The sequence below is a fragment of the Mastigoproctus giganteus genome, chromosome 1 (genome assembly GCF_048544385.1).
Source record: "Mastigoproctus giganteus isolate SK-2022 chromosome 1, ASM4854438v1, whole genome shotgun sequence".
Taxonomy (NCBI): domain Eukaryota; kingdom Metazoa; phylum Arthropoda; class Arachnida; order Uropygi; family Thelyphonidae; genus Mastigoproctus; species Mastigoproctus giganteus.
This window is the reverse complement of record NC_143575.1, coordinates 28,583,559-28,609,785: the sequence shown is the minus strand read 5'-3', so window position 1 is coordinate 28,609,785 and position 26,227 is coordinate 28,583,559. Positions and strand designations below refer to the sequence as shown.

The 26,227-nt window shown below is 34.0% G+C and overlaps 1 protein-coding gene across 2 annotated transcripts in view; it reads right to left on the bottom strand.

Annotated features, from left to right (window-relative positions):
• The window catches only part of LOC150090664 (peroxisomal ATPase PEX1-like), a 311,554-nt gene that overhangs the window by 25,131 nt on the left and 260,196 nt on the right, over positions 1-26,227 (bottom strand). For both annotated transcript variants that reach the window (XM_090379348.1, XM_090379356.1), the window contains exons 17-20: positions 21,874-21,956; positions 15,352-15,455; positions 11,495-11,672; positions 178-299 (exon numbers count right to left, since the gene is read on the bottom strand). In XM_090379348.1, the coding sequence (XP_090235474.1) occupies positions 178-299; positions 11,495-11,672; positions 15,352-15,455; positions 21,874-21,956 (487 nt within the window). The remainder of the gene's footprint in view (positions 1-177; positions 300-11,494; positions 11,673-15,351; positions 15,456-21,873; positions 21,957-26,227) is intronic.

Genomic DNA, 26,227 nt, shown 5'->3' with positions numbered 1-26,227 from the left:
TTCATGTGACTTTTCTTTTCTGTCCTTCCCAGTTAGCATATAGCATTCCCACAAATGGTTAATGAGTTAATACAATTGAAAAACAGGCAGGTAGAGTAAAAATATGTAAAAAACTTAAAGGATATAAACACTAATATTTCTTAAGTGGCAAAGAAACTTTAATTTATTTCACTTTACTTCTTGTACAATTCTTTGACTTTGTTCAGGTTTCAAAATAGCTGCACCTTCTTTTAATGATGGAAAGTAGGCAATATCCTCAGTAATTGTGTTATTTTCTTCAGCTAACTTCTCTTGCTTTTCTGCATATACACACACAAACAAAAAAAAAAAAAAAAAAGAGAGAGATGCAGAAACAACCTTTTATGTACTCTTACAAATACACAAACAAAAGTCACATTTTACTAAAATATTTCTTGCACAGAATGATCAGTTATTATTTAATGGTTGTGATACTATTTTCTGAAACTTAATATAAATTTCAGTATACTTAACTGTAATAAACATAACATCTAAAATAAACAGTAGTACTAACTGCAAGCTAACAAAATCCATAAAATTAAATTAAATCAGTATTACAAGAATGATTCAAAAAATAAAATGGCAATTGGATTACAAAAGTAATACATTAGTAGACAGAAAAATTCCTTTTTGTTTTTAAAATTTTCAATGGGGATTATCCCCTTTTTCTTCAATGCAAAAGGTTCAGAAGCAATTTTATTCCTTACAAGAATTAAGTAATTAAAAAGCCAAAAATCTGAAGTCATCTGTAATGGGATGCATGCAAACCAGCATTTATATGCTGAAATCAAAATCCTTTATTCAGTGTACTGCATCTTTTTGTTTTGATAAACATTTGTATTCATTAATTTTTCTTTTAGCAATATGTCCCTAATCACTCTACTTCTCTATTCCCTACAGATTTCTGCAGCATTTAAAAAATGAATTATTGAGAGCTGCTCAGTCTTGGTGCAATCTTGTAAGGGAGATAACTATATAAATAAAAAAATACAGTGCACATGGCTTATTGTGATCATGGATAATGTTATCATTCATATAAAGTTATTTTTATGAAGTTCCAATCAGACATATACTTATCTGAGTGTTTTACAATTGAGAATTAACCTTCTCTGATTATTATTATTGGAAATCAATAATCAAATTATTGATTGCCAGAAACATTGACAGTTTCATTTTTATTGACTCCATGTACATCTTTATATGTACACATTTCTACTCTGTATCAATAAACATGAATGCACAAGAATGCACTCAATGGAACATGAATGCACTGAACAGTTGAATTCATGTTCCATTGGTTACTGTTACCAGTTTGGCTGAGTTCAAAAGTAATAAGAATAAGCAGCATCCACTGTATTTATAAATAAATATAATTAGTATTAAAAATTTTTCTACTTGCAATACACTGTATTTTAAAATTTTCAATTTATTCTTATTTTCCTGAATCCAAAGGAACTTCAAACAAATTATTTCCTATACTAGCCTGAAACACTGAAAACTAAGTTGATTTATGCAGTAACCCTTAACCAATTTTGTTGCTGGGATTGTCTTTTAAGTGTTCTGAGAACAATCCTTGGAAATGCAACTAGGTTGAGAGAAATTAAAGCAGATGACAGTAGTTCCTAAACTGAGGAAAAACAATTGCAGTTTGATTTTTTTTTCTCATTCCAGAACTGTTTCTATCTGCCTGTTGTTTTTTGTTGCAGTAGGTAATTCATCATTTGCTACTGTATACCCTCCAACTGCAATGTCATTCTCTCACTGATTTGGGAATAAAGTTGTTTAGAGATATTCTTCATATGCTTCAATGCATCTCCAACAAAGTTATTATTTACCGAAGTATCACTTTCATGATGAGATCCTCTTAAAGACTACACATCAAAAGCAAAGCTCTATCTCTTTTTGGTCTTATTTAATGCTATATCCAATTCTAAAATACCATTTTCAAAATCTGTCAGTTGTACCAAGCTCAAATATATGAAAGTTCTTCTGAAAAACTTTTATCTATTCTATTTGTAGGTCACCTTTCTTCATTATCAGTAGTTGCAAACTGTTGTGCGGTCTCATCTTTGCATTGAAAGTAAATGATAGAGGAAGAGCTACACTAAACTTTTGCCTCCTTGTGAACTCTTTTGTGATTATAAATTTTAGTAGAATCAGATCATCTGTATAAACAATAAACAAATGTGACACTGTATTCATCTGACTAGCTGAGCAGCAGATTATAGTTCCTCCAGATATAAAAATGAGTTATGTATTTGGGGTCATATCAGAAAACTTATGGATCACAGTTATAGGGTAAAACAACAGACAAAAAAAAAAAAAAAAAGAAGGAAAAAAAAGGAGGAAAAAAAAAAGAAGGAAAAAAAGGAGGAAAAAAAAGAAGGAAAAAAAAGGAGGAAAAAAAAGGAGGAAAAAAGAGAAAAGAAAGAAGAAAAAAAAAAAAGAAAGAAAGAAAGAAAAAAAAAAAAAAAGACTTTATATTTCATTAACTGGGACCAACCAAAAAAAAAATATATATATATATATATATGATATAACGAGTTAAAACCTGGAGTAGAGTAGCAGTGGAAAGATAAAAATAAAAATAAAATAAATTAGATATGACAAATGCACTAGAGCATGCAAAGCACGAAGTATGCAGAAGTTTATATGTGTATGTTTTAATAAATAAGACAGTTAGGTGTGAGAATGAAAGTCTAAGTTAAACATAATGCCAAAAGCTAAAAGGAAGAGGATAGCAGAAATATGAGAAAATGTACAGAATGATCAATCAGTAATTTTAAATTTTAGTAGATATTCAATGGTGATAGTGTGAAAAGGGAAATAGAATGTGAATATCCAATAAGTTACAATGAATTAGGTAAAATTATAGGCTGAATTGTAAAGCCAATTAGAGAAGAGCGACCTCTAAAGTAAAAATGATAAATTAATAAAAGTAATGGTAGCTGGCATCAGATAAGGGTGGGTAAATTTGGCTATAATTCAGAAGGGGTAGTGCAAATATGAAATTAAATCTGATGTAAGCAAAAGTAAATATTGATGCATGATCACGTATTTTTTCAGGGGTCTACACATGATCATGCATCAAGGACTACGTTTCTATACTTAAATTTCTTCTCTTCCATAACTGTGGAAGAGAAGAAATTTAATAATATATTAAGTGAGATCGAAAGGGGAAAGCAGCATAATTCACAGAGTATAGTATGGACAAGGTAGTCCCAATGCAGTTTATGTTGTATAAAATAATTAAGGTAAATTAAAATTAGGTGTATACAGTTAAAAAAAAAAATTTAACTGAGTACAAATTCAGGTAGAAAATGCAAATAGTAGTTTGGGGAATATAATTTGTAGAATTCAGTAGAATTTGCAAAAAGAATAATATAAATAGAATTTAGAGCAGGCAAATGATATAAGGCTAGGGAAGGGATAAAAATGTATCTGAATAAAATAGAGATGAAGATAGCAAGAAATTAAGGGTAGTAGTAACATTTGTATCACCCTCGTATTGCACTAATAGCTTTACGAAAGGAAAAAGTAGAAGTATAATGATAAAAAGTTAAGGTTAGCTGGGATCGTAAAGCCCATCCTTTTAATATAAGTATTAGTTATATTAAGACCTTGATTATATAAGTATTAGTATGAAGAAGAGACTAATACCAAATGCTTGTGTACTGTGAAGTCAAAAAAGGGCAAGATATAAAAACGGAAACATAAATAGTTGCTGAAAAACAAAATCAATACCTGGAATATTCAAGTAATGCATAGTAGAGAGAAGAAGAGGCGGGAAATGACAGTGTCAACATATATAGTTGAGATGATAGCTGTAACTAAAGCAGTAACATATAGGGACAGTTCTACAAACTCATTAATTTACAGTGATGAAACTGCTTGAAAGAGAGTTGCGAAAATTTGATAATTAGTGACCTCTATAGTTGTTTTTAATAAGCAAGTGTACAGAGATACATAAATGAAGCGTTGGCTAAGAGAAAGCATATCTACATTGGAAAACCATAATGCAAATATGCGGAATAATTAAATTTTTTGGCAGACGGACAGGTAAAAGATAAAACAGGTAAAAGTCCGTTAAAAGTAACGGACTTTTACCTGTCCGTTACTTTTAACGGACAGGTAAAAGTAAAATGAAGGTTTACACCTTCATTTTACCTGTAAAAGGACAGGTAAAATGAAGGTGTAAACACCTATTTCAAAAAGATATTGAAAAAGTATTGAGAAGTTCAGCATTTCAAGAAGTAATAAAATGGCTGCTAAGTGTTTAAGCATGTAAAAGGAGTATATAGAATGAATGTAGTCTAAATTAATAGATTTAAGACCAAATGACATGGTCATCATGTATCAAAAAAATTATAGTCTGTATAAGTAATGCTTTATAACAGTACACATATATCAAAGTAAGTTTGTAACATACAATGAGTAACATGAAATCTTTGGCTGGAAAAGAGTCACATGAAATACTAAGCTGGAAAGGATAGAGATGATCCAAAGGTAGAACATAGGTCAAGAAAAATGTTTGTAGTCCAACTAGTAAAGTTACATTGTATAAGAAAGGCCTTATTACAGTATTTAAAAATTATGTTGAAGATTCTAAATAGAAATATTCAACCAATTGGATGTGAATAATTATATCAGAAAATTCCAGTAATAAAAGGTATATTCAATGGTGATAGAGTGGTAAATATATCCAAGGAGGCTCGATAAAAAAAATCCAGTGTATCAGTTGAAGAATTGTACACATATATCAAGGTGAAAGGTTTTAAGGTTGTATAAGTAGAGCCTTATTAAAGCACTCAAAAAAATTGAAAATCCAATTAGAATTGTCCAGAGTAATATGAAATCATCAGCTTGAAAAGGATAAAGAGAAAGTATAAGTGAAGACTTACCATAGTAAGTAAAAATTATACTAATTATTTGGGATGAAGCCATTCATCCAATTGGAAGCGGACATTTTCAGAAGATAATTCCAAAAAAGACGAATAAATCCAATGGTGACAGAGCAGTATAAATGCTGGATAATATAAGGTCATGAACACCATAAATTGTTAGAGGGCATTGCTGTCAAGAGCAAGAACAGATAGGTATTCAATAGCTGGGCTAGAGATTTAAGATGATGGAATAAAAAATAAAAGTACTTGAAAGATCCAAGAAACATAAGTTGTAAATAAACTATTTGCATCAGTACTTAACAACAAAATATGAATTATTAATAAAAGTTTTCACAAAGGGCAATATTTTATATGCTTTTCAGCAATTATTTGTTTTTGTTTTTAGATCTCAGCCTTTTTCAACTTCACACTATGCAAGCATTTGGTATTAATCTCTTTTTCATACTAATACTTACATAGTCAGGGTACTTACTAAAGGGATATGATTTACAATCCCAGCTAATCCAGTACTTCTTATATCTGTTCTTAACTTTTTATCTTCATACTTTTACTTTTTCCCCTTTCGTAAAGCTATTAGTGCAATATGAGGGTGATACAAATGTTCACTCTACCCTTAATCTCTTGCTATCTTCACCTGTATTTTATCAAATACACTTTTATCCCTTCCCTATTCTCAACTCGCACCCTAGCCTTATACCATTTGCCTGCTCTAAATTCTACAAATTATATTCACCAACCTACTATTTGCATTTTCTACCTGAATTAGTACTCGGTTAATTTTTTTTTTTTTTTTTTTTTACTGCATACAACTAGTTTTAATTTTAATTTACCTTAATTATTTTATATAACATACACTACATTGGGACTACCTTGTCCATACGTCGTGAGAGTTATACTGCTTTCCCCTTTTGATCCTACTTAATTTATTATTAAATTTCTTCTTTTCCACAGTTATGTGGACAAGTATAGAAACGCAGTCTTTGATGCATGATCATGTGTACTCCCCTGAAGAAATACCTGATCATGCATCAATATTTATTTTTGCTTACATCAGATTTAATTTCGTATTTGCTCTACCCCTTCTGAATTATAGCCAAATTTACCCACCCTTAACTGATGGCAGCTTCCATTACTTTCAAGGTGTTAAAAGCACAAAAGCTTTTGACACTGTTGCGCAAGACTACTGTACAACTTGGAGCAGAATGGTATTAAGGGTAAGTTGCTATAATGGATAAAAGGTCATGAATGGGAGAAGACAGAGGATGCTAATCAATGGGCACTGCTCTTCATGAACTAATGTTATTAGTGGAGTCCCACAGGGTTTGGTGTTGGGTCCACTGTGGTTTTGTATATTTATCAATGATATTGATGAAGATATATCAGGCTTAGTGTCAAAGTTTGCAGATGATACAAAGGTTGGCAGGGTTGTTAATGACAGTAATGGCAGTGTGCTACTGCAACAGGATCTAGAAAATTGGGGAAGATGGGCTGAGAAGTGGCAACTGAAGTTTAACATTGACAAATGCAAAGTACTGCATATGGGTAGAAATAACCCCAGAGGAACATGCCAATGGTGTGGTACTACAAATGAAAAAGACCTGGGAGCAATTGTGCAGTCAGATATGAAGTTTTCTGAGCAATGCAGACAGGCTGCCAGGGCAGGTCAATGGGTTTTGTCAATGATATACAGGAATTTTGCTAGCAGGGAAAAGGAGGTGATTGTCCCTCTGTAAAAGGCAATGGTCAGGCCACACCTTGAGTACTACATACAGGTCTGAGGCCTCATTTTAGGAAGGATGTGGTAGATTTGCTTGAGCGTGTACAGAGAAGGGCAGCAAAATTGGTGAGGGGAATGAAGGGATCCTCTTACCAAGAGAGGCTTAAGTTCTGTGAATTGCAGCAGCTGGAGACTAGGCACCTGCGAGGTGATCTGATTGAGGTGTATAAGGCCTTGAATGGGTTGAGCACGCTGAATTCTGATGGGATTCTTCCACTTGTTCAGATTATGAACCTAAGGGGGCATAAATTCGAAGGTAGAATAGATTGTGCGGAAATTTGCCTTTAGCCAGTGGGTGGTTAATTGATGGAATGAAATTCCATCTATTGTGGAAGTTGATAGGTTAAATAAATTTAAGGAGGAACTGGACAAACATTTAGAGAGAATGGTTGCATAAAAATTATTATTTTTTTTGGCTGATGCTGCATAAGCTCATGCGCTTGCTTTCTTGCATCACGTGCCACTATTACTACTTTTATTAATTTATCATTTTGACTTAATCATTTTTCATTTTTACTTTACAGGTCAGTCCACTCTAAATTCCTGCTCTAAATTCTATTTACATATTCCTTTTACAAATTTCTACAAATTATATTCGCCCAACTACTATTTGTATTTTCTACCTGAATTTGTACTCAGTTAATTTTTTTTACTGTATACACGTAGCTACCATTACTTTTATTAATTTATTATTTTGACTTAATCATTTTTCATTTTTACTTTACAGGTCACTCCTCTCTAATTGACTTTACAATTCAGCCTATAATTTTACCTAATTCATCATAATTTATAGGATATTCATTCTTTTTCCCTTTTCACACCTACATTTTCTCATATTTCTGCTATCCTCTTCCTTTTAGCATTGTGTAACTTACACTTACATTCTCACACCTGACGGTCTTATTTATATATATCTTTTTTTAATAATATAAAATTACAAATTGTATCATATAATGAAAAATGGATTTCACAAAAAGCAAAATACTGATATATCAAAGCAAGCAGGCAAGTAGGCATTACCATGTATAGGAACTCCTTGACTTACGCAATACCCGACTTTATGCAAGTTTTTGCCAGCCGGTGCAAACTGAAAAAAAAAATATGTGGAAACATATTTTGCATCTGTAGGGATAAATATTGTAATGTGAACCCAATAACTTTTTTTTTTTTTTTTTTTGTAATTTGTTCCAACTCGAAAATTTCACTACACTTTCATTGTTACCCTATTTTTCCGTTATAAGAATCAATTTTGAATGCCTCTGTGATATTTTTCTAAACCACATTTCTGGAGGTCAGGACCAAAAAAACAATAAAAACAATTTGCACTTTCTGGTTTATTGGGATTTTCTGTTAGTGAAATCTATTATAAACAGGTAGTAAACTCAATCTTTTTTGCATTTGCGATAATCCCAATAACTGGAATTCTGGGGATTTTTACCTTATGGTATTATGATGAAATGTGTTGTTCCCCCCTCACTGAAATTTTCAATCATATAAAAAACAAATTTTCAGAAACTTCTCTTCATTCCTATTTACGTATTACAATGATGAAGGGAAAGGAACCAATGAAAAGTGCCAGTGCTGGCAGTGCCAGGAAACAAAACAAAATTGATTTAGAAATGAAGAGGAAAATGATTAAGAAGTACGAAGCAGGATAAAGTTTGTCATCTATTTTAAGTACGAAGCAGGACAAAATTTGTCATCTATTGCAAAGGAATTAGGTCTCGCTGCTTCAACAGTGAATACTATTTTAAAGAACAGTGCACGTATAAAAGAACATGTCAAAGGATCAATGCACTTAAGATCAACAGTGATCACAAAACAGTGTTCAGGTGCTATATCGAAGATGGGACAGCTATTAATAATACGGAGGGGAAAATCAGATTCAGAAGAAAGTGCCCCTGAATCCAATGGCCATTCAAGCAAAAGCAAGAAGTATTTATGAAGATATTAAGGATAAGTACAGCGAACCCCAAGCCAAGTTCATAGCAAGCAACAGGTGAAAACAGGTTCAAGCATCGCACTGGTTTCCAAAACATTAAAGTATGCGGTGAAGTTGCCAGTGCTGATTCTGCAGCTGCAGAGAAATTTTGTGATGTGTTGGAAAAAATTATTGATGAAGGTGGCTATTCAACACAGCAAATTTTTAACGTTCACAAGACTGCTCTGTATTGGAAAAAAATGCCGGACTGAACATACATTGCCAGGTTTCAAGGCTTCAAAAGATACGGCCATGCTCTTGCTTTGGGGCTAATGCAGTGGGAGATTACAGATTTATACCACTGCTTGTGTACCATTCTGGAAATCCTCGTGCATTTAAGGGCATCATCAGTAAAGCCACCCTACTCGTGCATATCTGATCGAACCAGAGAGCATGGATAACAATATCTATCTCTCTTTGAGGATTAGTTTTAATGCTGTTTCATTCCCGAGGTCGAAATCTATTGTAAAGACAATGACGTTCCTTTCAAGATTTTGCTTCTATTAGATAATGTTCCTGGACATCCTACGCATCTAGATGATTTCAATTCGAATGCGAGTCTTATTTCTACTACCAAACACGACTTCACTCATCCAACCTATGGATCAGGGTGTTATTTGAAATTTAGAAGCATACTATTCACGCACAACACTTGCTCAGGCATTGTCTGCAGTAGATGGTGAGAAAAATTTTACATTAAGAGACTTTTGGAAATCTTACAATATTTACAATATATTAACAGGAAGTGAGGCATATGGACAAGAAACCGTTATCTGTTTCTGACATTGTGGAAAGCCTTGCGGGCGGCATGGCTTCAGATCCCTAAGGATGTCTTCAGACATCTGGTGGAGTCGATGCTAAGGTATATAGCAATTATTATCCATGCAAATGGTGGCCAAACACAATGGTGGTTGCCACACCATCTTTACGATTCTTAAAAGTTAACAGAGGGGTAAATGATATGCTTGCTTGCTACAAAGAAATCTATGATGAAAAGAAAAAAGCCACCATCCAGTCATCCATTAAAATGTTCATTCGTAAGGTTGAGCGGCCGACCCCTTCTAAATCTCCACAGCGGCGTACTTATCAGCTGAACATGTTGATTCTGGCAAAAATGCTCGAGAGATAAAACTTACTGATGTTATGCCTGCCTCTTCTCTTTTCAATTTTAGTTTTTAAAAATTTTTTAAATTGCATGCTTTTGTAATTTTTCCTGCGCATGAGATAAAAAATTGAATAAATACAATAAAAATTCTATTCAAATGTTCGTAGAACATTTCTTTTTTTGATTCAATCAATTCAGCGAGCACAGTTGCGAGTGCTGCACAAGCATGGGGGAAATTCCAACTTATGTAGAGTTCTGTGGAATGCAACCCTTATGTTAATTGGGGAGTGGCTGTACACTTAGAAATTGCTGAAATACGACCACCATTGTGTTTGGCCACCATTTGCATGGCTAATAATTGCTATATACCTTAGTATCGACTCCACCAGATGTCTGAAGACATCCTTAGGGATCTGAAGCCATGCCGCCTGCAAGGCTTTCCACAATGTCAGAAACAGATGACAGTTTCTTGTCCATATGCCTCACTTCCTGTTACAAAACATTCCACAAGTGTTCAATTGGATTGAAGTCCAGGTGAATTTCGAGGCCAATCAAGATGGGTGATAACTTCATTGTGTTCCTCAAACCACTTGTGCACAGCGTGGACCTGATGACACAGAGCTTTATCATCTTGGAGGATCCTATTTCTGTACTGGAAAAAATGCAATTTGAATAATAGCTGCTGGTAGACCTCGCCAAAGAATCGTTGTGCAATACACACCAGAGATCCTAGTTCTCGCCAGCAAAACGTGCTCCATATTAAGCAATATGAGCATGTTTTGCTGCAGCACTTTGCTGGCTGTGGAGTATGTTTTGCCCCACCACCTGCCTGGACAGTGGTGCCATACACAATGGGTCATGCACCAGTTATTTGGACTCATCTGGCCAGCACACTCATTTTCAGTCCTCCAGTGTCTAACCAGCATGATTTTGACACTACAGCATTCACCGTTGACAATGATCAGTGGTGAGGAGAGGGGGGGGGGTCTCGGGTCGTCTGCTATGGAACCCCATACATCTGAGTGTGCGGAACATCAATTGGGATATTTTTCTTGTGTTCTCCAAATTGTATTGTGATGTCAACTGTTGTACAGTGACCTGCCATTGAGATTGTACAATGCACTGCACTCTTCGCTCACCAAGAACATCTGCCTCTTGCATAATCTTTTAGAGGGAGGTGGTTTGACCTGTTCAACACCATTCTTTGTACACCTTAACCACAGTGGGCCGTGCGCAATCAACAAGACATGCTTTTTCTGATATGGAAGTGCCTGACACATGGGCTTACACAAACATGCCCTTTTGAAACTCTGATATCTTTACTAACTGCCACTTTATCACTTTGATTTGCACAACTAGATGCAAATTACCATCGCTCTAGCATATGAAATTTTATACTGTGAGCTGTGTGGCATAGTCCATTATGGAGGATGGGGTGGTTATAATTCAGTGATCACTGTGTGTGTGTGTGTGTGTGTGTGTGTGTGTGTGTGTGTGTGTGTGTGTGTGTGTGTGTGTGTGTGTGTGTGTGTGTGTGTGTGTCGATTATATTATATTATGGTAAGCTCTGAAAAAGATTGTATTCATAGTATCATATAAATATAAAATCTGCTTAACACTGAAAAAAAAAAAAAAAAAAAAAAAAGAAAAAAAAAAAAAATGTGCAGAATCATTTTAATCAATTTATAATTTAAAAAAATGACACCAACTTTTTTCAAAATAACATCCCCTAGTTTCATGTAAAACTTCTAACTGGGCATTATACAGAAGTGCCTGGAGATCAGCACCAGAAAAATGTTCAGTTATGGATGCTATAGTCAACAAATTCACATCTATGGCCAAATTTAAGTAATGGCTCAAAGCTAAGAGAATTGCATGCCTTTCTGTCTGAAAGAGAAGGAGAAAAGAAATTTCCTATAATTAACATTACAATACAATATACAACTTGGAAATACTTAAAAACACTCTCAAATTTCTGTTAGTTGTGTGCCTGTTACAGTCTAGATAAAATACTATATATCATCTATTGTATTTTTTTTTGAAGTGCTGAATACTTAGCATATAACATATATGCACAGATAACCAAAGATTTTATGAAAAAAAAAAAAATAATAATAATTGTTAAATTTCTATTGATATAATTTTAATGAAATTTGGGATGGCTTGACAAATATTTCTGAAAGATCCAAGTATAAAATTTTGTATAAAATCTATTTCTGAGTAAATTGATGACAGTCACTTTCCATGAAATTTTCACCTTCAGCTTTCATTTGTTAGATAAAAAGTAAAGTGCAGCCATTATCAACCCACTGCAGGGTGGAAGCCTCCTCAACAATTCATGCTGAGGGAAATGGACCATAATCTGCCACGCTGGTCCAGTGCGGGTTGGCAGATCGACCGTATTCAGCAGGCAGGGGCTTGAACCCCGGTCTACTCAAAGAGCGTGTGCTACTGCACTCCCGCTCCTGCCCACTCGGCTACGGAGGCCGTATTTGTTAGATATCTGGCCACAATTTCATATCATCTGTAGTTTGGTACCAGTTCATAATAAGCATAAAACCACTGATTAAGATGTTTCTGATTCCTATTCTGGAAATCAGAAACATCTTTCACTATTTGAAAGTAGCTATTCACAGTGTTTCCATTTTCATTTTCACATCTCACTGTGACAAATTTTGGTTTAATTTACTAATTTTCCATGACTGGTCAACAATGGTGATCAATCATTCCATACCCAACAGAAGATACTACATCTTCTGATCATCTACACTTTTAATGTCACATCTTTAATCCTGAAGGGTCAGTGCATAATCTGTGAGGTATAACTGAAAACTGCTGGATGAAGATAAAAATCTGTGATTTCCTGTATCTTCCTAAACACAGACAAATTTTAAAAACGTGGTATAGCTTTTTTTTTTTTATCGTTTTTGTAGAGTTATAGCATGAGTGCACTCCAGTAGGTGAAGCCCCACCACATTTGTTCTACTTTTAACTAGAAGGCTGGAACTTGACTGCTACTAACCTACAAAACTTGGAATTGTGTTTGTTTCTAGTTCAAACTATTTATAAAACTCCCATTTGATCTAACAATTATTAATGATTCTAATGATCATAAATTGTTTTTGAAAGATATTCTTGAAAGATTTGTTATTATTTTTGAATAACGAACATGAAAATATAGAAGGCTATTCACCTGAGGCAGAGTTAGCAATACATATATAATATATTGAAATCTGAAATAAATTTAAAAATGGAAGAGAGTAATTGTATTTACATCAAATTTTTTAAAAACTATTCATATGTATAATAAGCAAAAATATATATGCATGTGCACATTGTAAATTTTGTGTTTAATGTTTTTTTTTTTTAAATTGTAAAATGAAAGTGGCTAATAGCTTCATCTTTATATTATATGCCTAAAATATTTTGAAATTTTTTGCAGAATTAATAATTTGTTTGGTTTTGAAAACAAAAGGTGTAAAAACCACAGCAAAATTTTTAAAAATTTATTTATTTTTATTAAAAACTAAAAAAAATTACAAGTATTGCAATCCATTAGGATTAAGCATTCAATAACTCCTTTGTCCATAGGCTGTATTAAGTAAATTATATTTGGAGGTAGATAACGTATGAATATTTATCTGTCTTTAATGGTCAGCACTGCCTCCATCAGACGAGAAAGTGCATTATTTATTGGAGAACCGCTTTTTCAAGAAGTCTTTTTGATTTGGAATGTGTGTGTGTGTGTGTGTGTGTGTGTGTGTGTGTGTGTGTGTGTGTGTGTGTGTGTGTGTGTGTGTGTGTGTGTGTGTATTGATGGTATAAATTTATTAAAGAAAAAAAAACTCTTAAAAATATTTTGGTTTGTCCAAGATTTGTTTTATTTTAAAAATTATAAATCCATTCCTTTGAAAGTTCTGGGCTTTTTTTTTCTTAACAATAATGGTCAGATATGAAGTTCACTGAGCAATGTAGATAGGTGGCAAGGAAGACCCTGGTGTCCTATTGATGAGTTACTGAACTTTTGCTTGTAGAAACAGGGAGGTCATAATCCAATTGCACAAAGCAAATGTAAGACCACACTTGGAGACCTGTTCAAGTAAAGACACCACTCAAAAAAGGGCATTGAACCTTCTTGAAAGGATCCAGAAACAGGCAAATTGCCTTGTGAGCTCTGCAAGAGGGTACCCACACAAGGAAAGACTAAATATGTATGCTACAGAGCCTGGCAAGCAGGCCCTAGGCACCTTAGAGGGGACCTGATGGAGGTGTATCCAGCTCTGAAAGTAAAACGAATGAGGGTAAAGTTTTCACTGTTACAAATGATCCAGAAATAGGAGGCATAAATTCAAATTATGAGTAGAAAGGTTTAGACTGAACTGCAGGAGGTTTTCTTTTAGCTAGTGAGTTAGTATTCACTGGAATAAGTTAACTACATGGGTTGCTGAGGCAGAAATGGGGAAATTCAAAGGTCAGCTGGATATACACCTATGTGAGGAGGGAGTCACACCACAAACCAGCACAGCTTCTGTATGTTTCTGCTGGAACCACTCATAAACTGAAGAATCCAGCTGGTAGAGAGTTGACTGTGTCAAGGTTTTCCTTTCAGAAGTTGTGTAATAAGTAGCCAACAAAGAAACAAATTTTGACAACTCACTGTTTTTCTTATACATGCACCGAACTGTTTTGGTTGCCAATTCCACATTCGGCAGCTAATTTAGAAGCACTCTCCCCTTTCTGAATTCATCTAGGCATTTTATTGTTTAACTTTAAAATGACATACTTTTGTTTGGCTGACATTTTATAACAAAACAATCTGTACAGAGCAGAAATACAGATCGACACTTTACTGCTGTTTCAACAACTGCTTGTTTGTTTGTTTGTTATTTGGTTTTTAGGAGCATTAGCAACTAAGACCATATTGCTCCGGGATATGCGGTGGTCATTCCCTGACCTTTCCGCATCCTCCGTATTTGGTGGTGACGGGCTCGAACCCCGTCTAATCAAGAAGCGTGTGCTATGCACTGCTGCTCCTTCCCACCTGGCTACGGAGGCGCCTCAACAATTGCATGAAGTGTAAGAAGGAGAAGTTCATTCATTATGGACCCACAGCATATTTATTTTATAAATACAAATAAACACTGTAAGCTCTATTATTTTATCCTTTACAGCAAGCTTACATTCAACATCCACCAGCTTCTAAAAAAGTAATGACTTCTACTGAGGTAAAAAAGTTAAACATTAAAAAAACAGGGATGCAAACAAATAATCAAATGCATTATTAATCAAGGAATGGATATTTTTGTAATGATGCATATAAGACCATAGCAACAAATTTGGCTTTTGTATCATATGTTAATATGTCAAATAAATATAAATGAATTGTATTTTTTTGGCTGCTTTAAGTAATCCTGATTTTTGGCTCCCCATTGTTATGTAAATACCCATTTTACCCTAAAAATTTACTAATCCACAGTCTATCCTAACTAGATGCAGTGAAATGGATAAAGAAATAGAAATGAGCATTTTTATTTTTATTCCAAATATACATTTTAAATTAACCTACTTTATCTGGCAGAGGACAATGCAAGCATCTGTCAAGGCGCCCAGGTCGTAACAAAGCAGGATCAATTAAATCTGGGCGGCTACTTGCAGCCAGCACATAAACACCTGAAAAATAACTGATAATCTTTATGCAAATATTGTAAAGAACCAAGTTGTTTTATATTTACTATTCTATTTTATATAAACTTAGGTAATAAATTTAGCATTTGAGCAATTTATATTGATGCTTTTTCCTTATTATACATTTATCATTATTTATACTACATAAAATATATGGGATGAGTCAAAAGGCTCCAATGAACTTGTACTACAAACAATAATGCAGTCTTGTTCATAGTATAAATGTTAAAATTAAATGATGAAAAGTATGTGTCATTCCATGTTAATGAAAATGGTTTTTCACTTGATTGTTTTACACAGAAAGAGAAGCTGACAGAAAAGTTTCTTAATACTCATATACCACATGTAATACACTGTATTACAATGTGGTATATGAGTACAGGCAACCTTCTTATAACATGGTACTTCTACAACACGGTTTGAGAATTGTGGGAAATCTCGCATACCATGGTATTTTTGAACTTCTGTGTCGGGGGAAAACTCTGCTATTATGTTAGATGTAATTTTCAACGTTTCTATTCCTTTTTGTGAATCCCTGCTGCTGGCTCGGTAGTTATCACTTTTGTAATATTTTTCTAAAGTGCATTTCTGGAGGTCACTACCATAAAACAATAAAAACAATTTGCAGTTTAAGGTTCATTGGGCTTTTCTGTTAGTTTGTTATCAATTATAAACGGGTAGTAAACTGGATCTTTTTGCATTTGCTATAGTACCCGCAGCTGGAATTCTGTGGATTTACACGTTATTATGGTGAAATGTGTTTCCCCTTCCATAAAATATTCAATCATAACAAACAAATAAATTTTCAGAAGCTCATTACTCCGTATGTCACCTGTGCATATCGTGTTTGTTGCAACTTGTGCATGCCATGTTCTCTGTTATTAATTGCTTATCATTTTTACTTTTTTTTTTTTTTTTTGTTTTAAATTTAAAAAAGTCAGTGAACAGAAATATCAATTAGTTAGTATGTACATAATATAGTACATATTAAGCTAGGTACGTAAGATTAAATTAATTTTTATTTTGCTAACTGGAAAATATTCTTCCAATTTTCACATATCATTTAACTTGGTTAATTGGTAAGGTAATAAAGTTAAATTTGTGCTTTATATCTTTAAAGCAGGGGTCCACTATATTTTGCTGGAAGATCCTAAGGTTAGGTTCTGTGCTATTGAGCTTGTGCTTGTTTGAGACCATAAAAAATTGTGATTTCGAAGCATGCAGATTGTGACTTTGATTGTGATAGAGAGCAGAATGTACACGAAATCTAGATGCTGCGGAAGAGATTGTGCTTAGCAGCAATGAAGAGGAATAAAATTAAATGAAAGTAAATCATCTGACATAAGTATCACAGTTTGTAAGGTAAGACGTTTGTTCAGTTATCACTATTTAAGTTACTACTATTATAAAAATTAAGTTTCCGATAGTTATTAAAAAAAAAAAAAGGAAGGTGTATTTTTGTTAGCTTTTGGAATGTAACCCCCCCCCCCCCCTTTTTGTACTGGTTCTTAGTCCCATATAATGCAGTTTTGCATTACAAAGATTTTGTAGGAACCAAACAACTGTGTTATACGAGGGTTACCTGTATTAAATGATATGTTTTGCGAGTCTAAATCAGACAGATGTGCTGAGATTCAGTGAGCTTTAGTACTAAGAGATAAGAAAGGATGGGGCATAATGGATTGCCAAATGCTAATAATTCCATGTGAAAACTGTCAGAGGAGATAGGCAGCATATGTATAGAGTACTAAAGTTGGACTATACCGTATTCCTACAGATTACACCTGTGTAAGAAATGAAAGAAAGAGAATGTCATGTGTAGGCAATATTGCCAATACTTGAGAAACTTCATCACTGATGCTGGAGATATCATATTTTAAGACAATAAATCATAATTTCATTTACTTGGTGTAACAGACCGCATTTGGTCAATGAGTAATCTGCATGAAATTAAGAAGATACCAATATATCAATTAAATAGATAATATGTGGTATACAATCATAAGATTGGATAACTAATCTTATATTCTTTGAGAACATTACCAAATTTGAATGTTATTATGAATTGAGTATTTTAACCCTTCACTTAAACATTATTTTAACCCTTCATTTAAACAAGGATAAAACAGCACGTTGCTATTTCCAACATGGCACCACTCTTCAGTGGCAGAATAATTCAAGTTAATAATAACTTACTTAATAAGTATGAGAAATGTACTTGTACAGGTTTAGGTGCATGGAAATTTTGACTTGCCTGTTATTACTAGCATAACCAGAATGATTTATGTTTTAACTTATATCTTTCAAACCATGTGATAAAAAGTGTGAAGTTGTCTCTCAGCTGTTACCAATTAAAATACTATATGAATAATTTTATAAAAATAATTAACCTATGAAATAGCAATACAGAATTGTTCTATTGTTAATATTTAACCCAGTTCATCAGAATGGAAGTTGGAAATGAAACAAAGAGTGGTATAATATTTTAAAATTTTAATCTGGAAAAATAATATTATATCCATGCAAAAATTCGCATAACCACTAATCAAAATTCTCTATTATTTTATTCACAATAATAGAAAAACTAACAATATATCAGATGTATAGATGATTGGTTAATGATTTTTTTTTTGAAACGTCAAATACTTTGGGCATACTGAAACAGTTTATATGATTTATATGTATTACGATATCGATTTTTGTGCTTTGAAGCCGAAAAATCTGAATTAATTTGCATGTATGCGTGTGTAGGGTTATGTGAATCCAAACCTCACCAAATGACAAACCAACCATGATGTAAGGGAGACTGATATTAATAGACAATTCTTAAAAAATAAATGCAAAAAAAAGTAATCCTCATGTACATGCAATAAAATTTTAAAATGCAGGTATCACACCAAATCAGAACCCTGTTACGAAATAGAGTATATCTGTGTTAATTCAATATTGAATTATTCAAAATACAATGTATTTTAAAGTAATTACCCCTTCCCGACTAACAATATAGTTTTATTTCATTTTAGTACAGATAATTTGAACTATGAATATGAAATTTGAAGTGGGATCTGCAATTTGTGAATTTGAATATGTAAAACTGAATGGCACTAATGCTTCTTTAACCAGTGACTCCATTATTTTCCCCAGAACACAAGCTAAACTAACAAGTCTGTAGTTACTTATGCCACTTATGTTTAATTTCAACAATTTCTCCTCCACTTTGCTCTCAGTTATTACAAAATCACTTAGCTCCCTGTTAGCGTTTGATAAACTTCCGGCACTCCCCTCATTGAATAACTCCTCATGTGTGTGAATGTAGATGCAAATACTCATTCAGTTTATCAGCTACCTGAGTATGATCATCAATAGTCAACCCATCTATGTTAAGTGGTCCAATCTGATTCATTCCTTTCATTCTAGAGTTTACATAAGTAAAGAACTCTTTGCTGTTTTTTTTTGCATCCTTTGCCAAAGATTTCTCGTAATCTGCCTTTGCCTGCCTAACCTCCTTTGTGACTTGATTACAGACTAGTCTGTACCTGTGTCACCTGATACTTTATATGCATCCCATACATTCTTCTTCTCTGCCACAAGCCTCATTAATTCATCTGACATCCATTTAGGCCTAAATGGATGTCAGTATTTCTTAGCTGGAATGAAAAGCCTAGTAGCTTCCAATATTAAGTCCCTGAAGGCTTCACATTTTGAATTCAATATTGGTAACATCATCAGTTGATCCCACTGTACAGAATTTAAAAACTGTCTGAGACCTTTGTAGTCACCTGTGTGAAAGAAAAAGCACTTCCCTTTAGCCTTGATGGTAGTAACATCTTTAAGCAAATCCCACATCAGTACATTGTGATCACCGTCACCCAGTGGTTCCTTCATCTGTAAATTCTTAATGCATGAATAATCACTGCTGATTATCAGAACAAGAGTATTACTCCCTCTGGTTGGAACCTGTTGCTGTAGAAAACAGTTATTCAATCCACAAAAGCCTTGCTAGTGTGCGAGTGACCAACCCACCAGTTCCAGTCAACATCTGGAAAGTTAAAATCCCCCATTTTAAGACATTCTGATTTACTGGCCTACTATTTCTTTGCACAACTGCTCATTATATTCATCAGATTCATTAGACCTATAACACACCTACTCTCATTTTTCCTTTCCCAGTGCTTATTTCACACCAGATGCAACACTGCATTGTCCACCAACATCAATTGAATGCACTTCCTTAGATTTTGTGTGTTTCTTAACTAACAGCATAACCCCTCCTCCCTTCCTGTCCTGTCTATCCCTCTGTACACATTGTACTCCCAAAATTCCAATTCTGCACTGCTTATATTTGTGTAACACCATGTTCAGATATCCCAACAATATCTGCCTTTGATGCCTTGCCTAGCACTTCAAGCTCACCAAATTTATTAACTATACTCCCAGCATTGGTGTAAATGCAAGTATACATGCACCTGTTCCTACTCTTAGTTACCCTAACACAGCCCATGTATTTACTTGTTCCACTGACTCCCAGCAGTCCTGTAAATCTCTATTACCTTGCTTTCCAGGCTGCTGCTCATTCAAATAGAAGCAGTCCAAGAATCACTTTTGCCTCTGCCTGCGGCCACTGTTAACCTTTTAGTCTGTGTATCCGCCCAAGGCTAGCAGTTTTCTGACCTACCTAACACTGCCTCGATAGCATCAGCAAATATTCTTGCAACCTTTCTATTTAAATGTACCCCATCCCTGTAGAAGCAGTCTCTCCTGTCAACAAGCACAGACCAGGCTGAAAAAAATTCTACAACTTGAGCCTTGCACAATCTCTCCAGGGCCGAATTGATCGACAAGACTCATCATATACTCCCTCGTATCGTGTCTGGGCATAATTGCAGACACTTTCACATTCAACCCTAACTCGCAACTTTTTTTTCAACACTGACCTGTACTTGTTGAGTAAATCTGCAGATCTTTTACTCTTAATGTCATTAGTTTCAATGTGTACAACAACATCACCTTTTGTGCCCTTAAAAGATGATATCTGCTCTACAACATCAACTTTTGCCCCTGGCAGACATACCCTGGTCCTGTTCCACCTATCCTTCTTGCACAGTATATTCCCCACCTTCCTGACAATAGAGTCACCAACAATAACTAGTTCCTTTGGGACCAGTGCATTCTGCCTTGGAGATTACCTCTGTTTTGCCTGATGCACAGGAGTGAGCTCTGTCATTGAGCCGGGCAGCTGAGAGCTTGATGGACCCCCTCATATTAATTTCTTCGAGGGCATTTACCCTACACCTCAAGCTCTCATAGATGCCCATCAGAATGTTGAGTTGGCACCTAATTTCTTGACACACACACAAAGGCATCCTCCTTGGCTAGATCATGTCCTGTTTTAGAAAGTTCAGCAAACATTTCACATTTCGCACATTTTTTGAGATTGTGGTGCACTGGAGAATTGTCCCCTTTGTTTCTCCTGAGTCACAGCACTCTCACTAGTCTGTGATCTTTGCTTCACAGCTCTTCTGGGTCATGATTTCAGTTTTAAATACAATTTAATTAACAATGAATTTTAATAAGATTAATATTATTTTTGATTAATTGATAATACTATAATAAGCTAAAAGATTCCTAATACAGTGCTTCGTATCACGCTATCTAGTTTTACTTTATACCTTACGCTATCAGTTCAAGATATGCATATGTTAAGCTATTTCTTATCGACTACAATATGACAGTTAGCTCAACAATATTGGTGCCAACACTGGGAGTCGTAACTTCCAAAAATTGCTGGTTAAATTCAAAATAAGAAGCTAACGAATGCTACTAAACTTATTTAATATCTCTGTAAAACACAATGTACTATGTTAATTAACAAAGAATGTGGTAAAAATTAAAAATACTTATCCCTTTACAGCACCAAAAATCTACTAACTGTTCTCTTCCGCAACCCGAGGTTACAGATATATGCAGGAAAATTAATGATATGATATAAAAAATTATTTATTAATTATTACCATCAAAAAGGAAGTCTATCAGTTGCTAGTTTCATCTCAAAGTGGAATCAAATGTTCCTTTGTTTAAATGGTAACTAAGAATATTCTTCATGAAGACAATATAAAATATCAACATAGTTAATTTTAAGTAGTGTTCATGAAATGGCAACTGCTGACAGAATTTGTGGAATTTACAAATTTCGTAAATTGTGAAAAATTTCTGTTCTTTACTAAGATATGCAATTTTAAAGTTACCTTTAATTGTTAAAATCATTAACTTTTTTGTCTTGGTTCCTCTCAATTTGCTTAACATTTTTTGTTGAAGAATTCTTTTGCATTATTTTTAAAGACTGGATGTGCAAATTTATCTTCACAAACAGATTTTAAATCTAGTTTGAGAGTCATAAGCTTACCTTGTAATGTTTCAACTCCATCCATCTGGGTAAGCAGTTGGTTCACAACACGATCTGTTACCCCTGTACTATCATGACCTCGCCTGAAAAATAAGCCATTGTGATTTAATAAAACAATACATATGAAGGAAATTCTTTAACAATAATCAGCATAATCATCTAATATTGAAATGCAATCAAAATCCTAAATTCCCGAATAACCAGCAAGTGAGAGGGGAACTAAAATTCTGATATTTGGGGAGGACAACAAGGAAAAATGATAATGACACTAAAGCTACTGCTGCTGGCAGAAATAGGTTAAATAATTCTACTAAAGATTCTGTAAAATATACGATGGGCATTCAAAAATTAAGTTACACCTGCCACAATCTCTTGGTATAATTGCAAAACAAATGTGGCGCCTGTACGGAATGGAGTTCATATCATGCGCCACCCCCGGTAGGTGAGTTTCGTTGACATAGTGGTAAGAGTTCTGTAGGAGCAAGAGTGTTCATAATAGTACATCAGCTAGAATGTTACTCCAAGTTCAAGGTACACGGAACAGTACGATTTTTGTAGGTGAAACATCTGAATTGTTCTGAGATTCAATGTGAAATAACAGCAGTGTATGGGGAAAATGCAATGTCACGTCCAGCTATAGTGAAGTGGTTGTTCTCGCTCAGGACAATGCCACGCCACACAATGCATGCACAACACGACACTTGCTCCAAAGTTTTGGATGGGAGGTATGGCAACATCCGCTGTACAGTCTCGATCTTTCGCCTTGTGACTATCACATCTTCGAGAAGCTGAAAGAACATCTAGGGGGGACAATGATTTGCAAACAATGAGCAGGTGCAAACAGCAGTTCAGCGGTGGCTGAATGACCGAGGAGTGGATTTCTATCATCAGGAATCGAACGTTTTGTCACACAATCTGAGAAGTGTTTACACCAACTTGGTGACTACGTGGAAAAGTAGTGCAAGGTATATAATGTATATAATATATATATAATATATATAATGTTACATACCTCATTAAATGTCTCATGGGCTACAATGGTCAAGTGTAACTTATTTTTTGAATTACTCTTGTAATAAAAAATAATTGCTCAAATGATATAACAGTACACACATCAAAGGTCACAACTGTCAGTAAGTCAATTTTGCCTCTACTATGGCAATAGTCAAAGGACACAGATTTTGTATAATAGCATTGAATGAAAAATCAATACACTAGTTGAAATCTATTTTGTTTTTTCTCCCAGACTTAGGAAACTTCAAAAAGTACAAAATAAAATAACCACCTATAGAGAGAAAGTGGAGAATGTATATTTTTGAAAGATTATATGTGCCAAATACAAATAAAATATCTGTGACCTACTGGAAATTTGTAATCTGCACCGACACTCGGAATGCTAAGAAATATAAATTTAGTATTGCTAACTCTTTTAGAATGAGTGAATAATTATTATTGAAATTAATGTAAAAAATGGTGCAATTCTGCAAAACGGATTTTCTGTATTACTGTTGAGGGACATGGCAGAAGAGCAAGCTTTCTAAAGTGTTCACAGCAATTTTTAAATAAAATTATTTTTTGGGTACATAAAAGTTAAAAAACCTGTTGTTAAAATTACTTTTTTCAATACTGTAGATGTGAATTAAAATTATTATATTAGGGTCACCTGTAATTTCTTACATATACCCATATGTGTGTTATATCTGTAATTATTGTCCATGTCATGAATACACCTTAATTTCCTCTCTGGTGTGACTTCTCAGTATGTATTAATACCTCTCAGTACACTTGCCGAATGGTAATCCCTTTAGCTCTTAATTCGTGTTTCCAAGAGCACAAATTTTCAAATTGCCTAAAGGCGAGAGGTGCAAATATGCAGTGGTAGTAAATAGCAAGTCTATTGCACACACTTAATTCTGTTCGTAATTCGGTGCTTTCATGTGAACTTGGAAGTGTTTTTCATTCTTCTGCTGCTTTCTACTTTTTATATTGCTCGTTTCATGTTATTATTGTTGTTTTTAAGAAGAAAAAAAATATATATATATATTTTACCATGGGCAATCAGGTAATCAGAACAAAACGGCCAAGGAGAGACAATAATGTTGCTACAGATACTTCAGAAGTTAATGAGGTAAGAAATATATCATGTGAAAATTTGGACACTAACGTTATTTCAAGTGTAGTGCAACCACCAATATCTAGTGAAGAGCCATATTCCAAATGAAAAGGAATGAAAAAGACTAGAAAATATCAAGAGGAATTTATGAAGTACAGCTTCGTTTACAGTACTGTTGATGATGAGCAATGTCCTGTGTGTGTAATATGTTACGAAAAACTGATAACGAAAGCATGAAATCTATTAAATTAAAGACACTTATTATTATTATTAGCCATGTGGTACAAGGCAGCCTGAGGCTCATGCTGCACCAGCCAGAAAAAAAAAAAAAAAAAATTCCTGAGAGAGAGAGAGAGAGAGAGAGAGAACTTAAAAGGAATCACTAAGAAAGAGAAGAATGGAATGATGATATCCAGCTCAGGACCCAAGGTTTACATATGAAACATCCAGAGCTAATAAAAAAAACTGAATCCTTTTTCAAAAGACACGCTGACACCATACAAGGTCAGAAATCTTTCATGAAGAAACATACGGCAGTTCCTTGTAAAGCTTTAAGAACATCGTTGAAAGTGTCTTATTTAATAGGAAAAAAATTTGTAACAGCACACTATTGCTGAATCTCTTGTTCTCCCTGCAAAGTTTTGAAAGATGCAGTAAGTGTAAGATGCAGCTTTATTAAAAGTAGAAGCTTAAATAGCAGACTTTTCACTATACTTCGCAACGAAATGAGATCCGCTTATGAAATGCTTCTTTTATATATGTGAGGTAGTTGTCCAGTGGTAAAGTGTTGAGACTTCTTTATGACCTCAAACATGAAATTTTATTATTTTTTATCAGAAAAAAATCGGAATCTTGCTCAATTGTTTATAAATTAAAAATGGCTTGGAAAACTTAGTTACCCTGTTGACATATCTGAAAAAATTAAATGATTTAAATTTAAGTCTTCAACGATAGGGAACAAATATATTAATACTCAGTGATAAAATAGCAGCTTTCAAAAAGAAGCTTAATTTTTGGAAAACTGAATTTCAGCATAATTCAGTTCCAACTGAAATGTTCCCATGTTTTTCTGATTTTGTTGATATTACTGGCACATTACAATTTAAAGATATCATTGCCACCTACGTAACAATTTTTCCAAATGATTTAATGTATCTCCAGAAAAAAAAAAAAAAAAAAAGTTGTATTGGATTTGTGATCCCTTTGCTTTTGAAATTTCTTCATGCCCCAAAATTACCATTGAGCAAAAGATCTCATTGATTTATGAATGAGATCTAATGAAGCATTACTTGCTTGTTTCAAGACTACAACTTGTGAAAAATTTTGGCTTTCTATTCGAGATGAGTATCCACAATTATCGAAAATGGCGATACAAACATTTCTATGTTTCGGGTCTACATATTTATGAGACGTTTGTTTCTCAAAATTAACAGCTATAAAAACAAAACAGCATTCCAGATTTTTAATCCAGAAGATGACACGAAATTAGCAATTTCAAATATGGATCAAATATTATTGGTTATCCAAGCTTATCCTTATCATTATTTTGAAATCATTCATTTTTTTAAAATTGTTTTGTAATCTTAATTGAAGAATAAGAATTTGATTTGTTGTTTTTGCTGTATTCAATTAAAATATTAAACAATTATTTTAACGTGAAAATTAAAAATTACTTTAATGTGTAAATTAAAGGCAACAATTTTTTTATTCCTTTCTCAGTAGTCAAATAAAATTTTCTACTACAAAATTTATAAAATGCTATTTTTCCTCACTAAAATTGTGGTCACCCTACCTCGGGTTTTACATTGAGGGGTCACGTCAATTTTTTATTTAATAAAGGCGGTTGCAAGCAGTGGAAAAAAGATTCAAAAAAGATTGGTATTCACCCAGTAGTTGTGACAGAAGGTTGAAACAAACACCATGTATTACGGTTTTTCGACAAAGTCACCGGACAAAATGACATTTTTGCCATCTCTCAATACACTTCCAGAGGCCAGTTTTTTGGAGCTCCTCCGACTGTCCTTCAAACCACAACTTGGCAGCAGAAATTACCTCATCATCAGAAGCAAAAGTGTTTTCCACAAAGAAAGAACTTCTGGGCAGGAAAGAGGGGAGAGAGAATAAGCAGGATGTAAGAATATGGTGTTTTGTCAATGATATATAGGAATTTTGCTAGCAGGGAGAAGGAGGTGATTGTCCCTCAGTATAAAGCAATGGTCAGGCCGTGCCTTGGGTACTGCG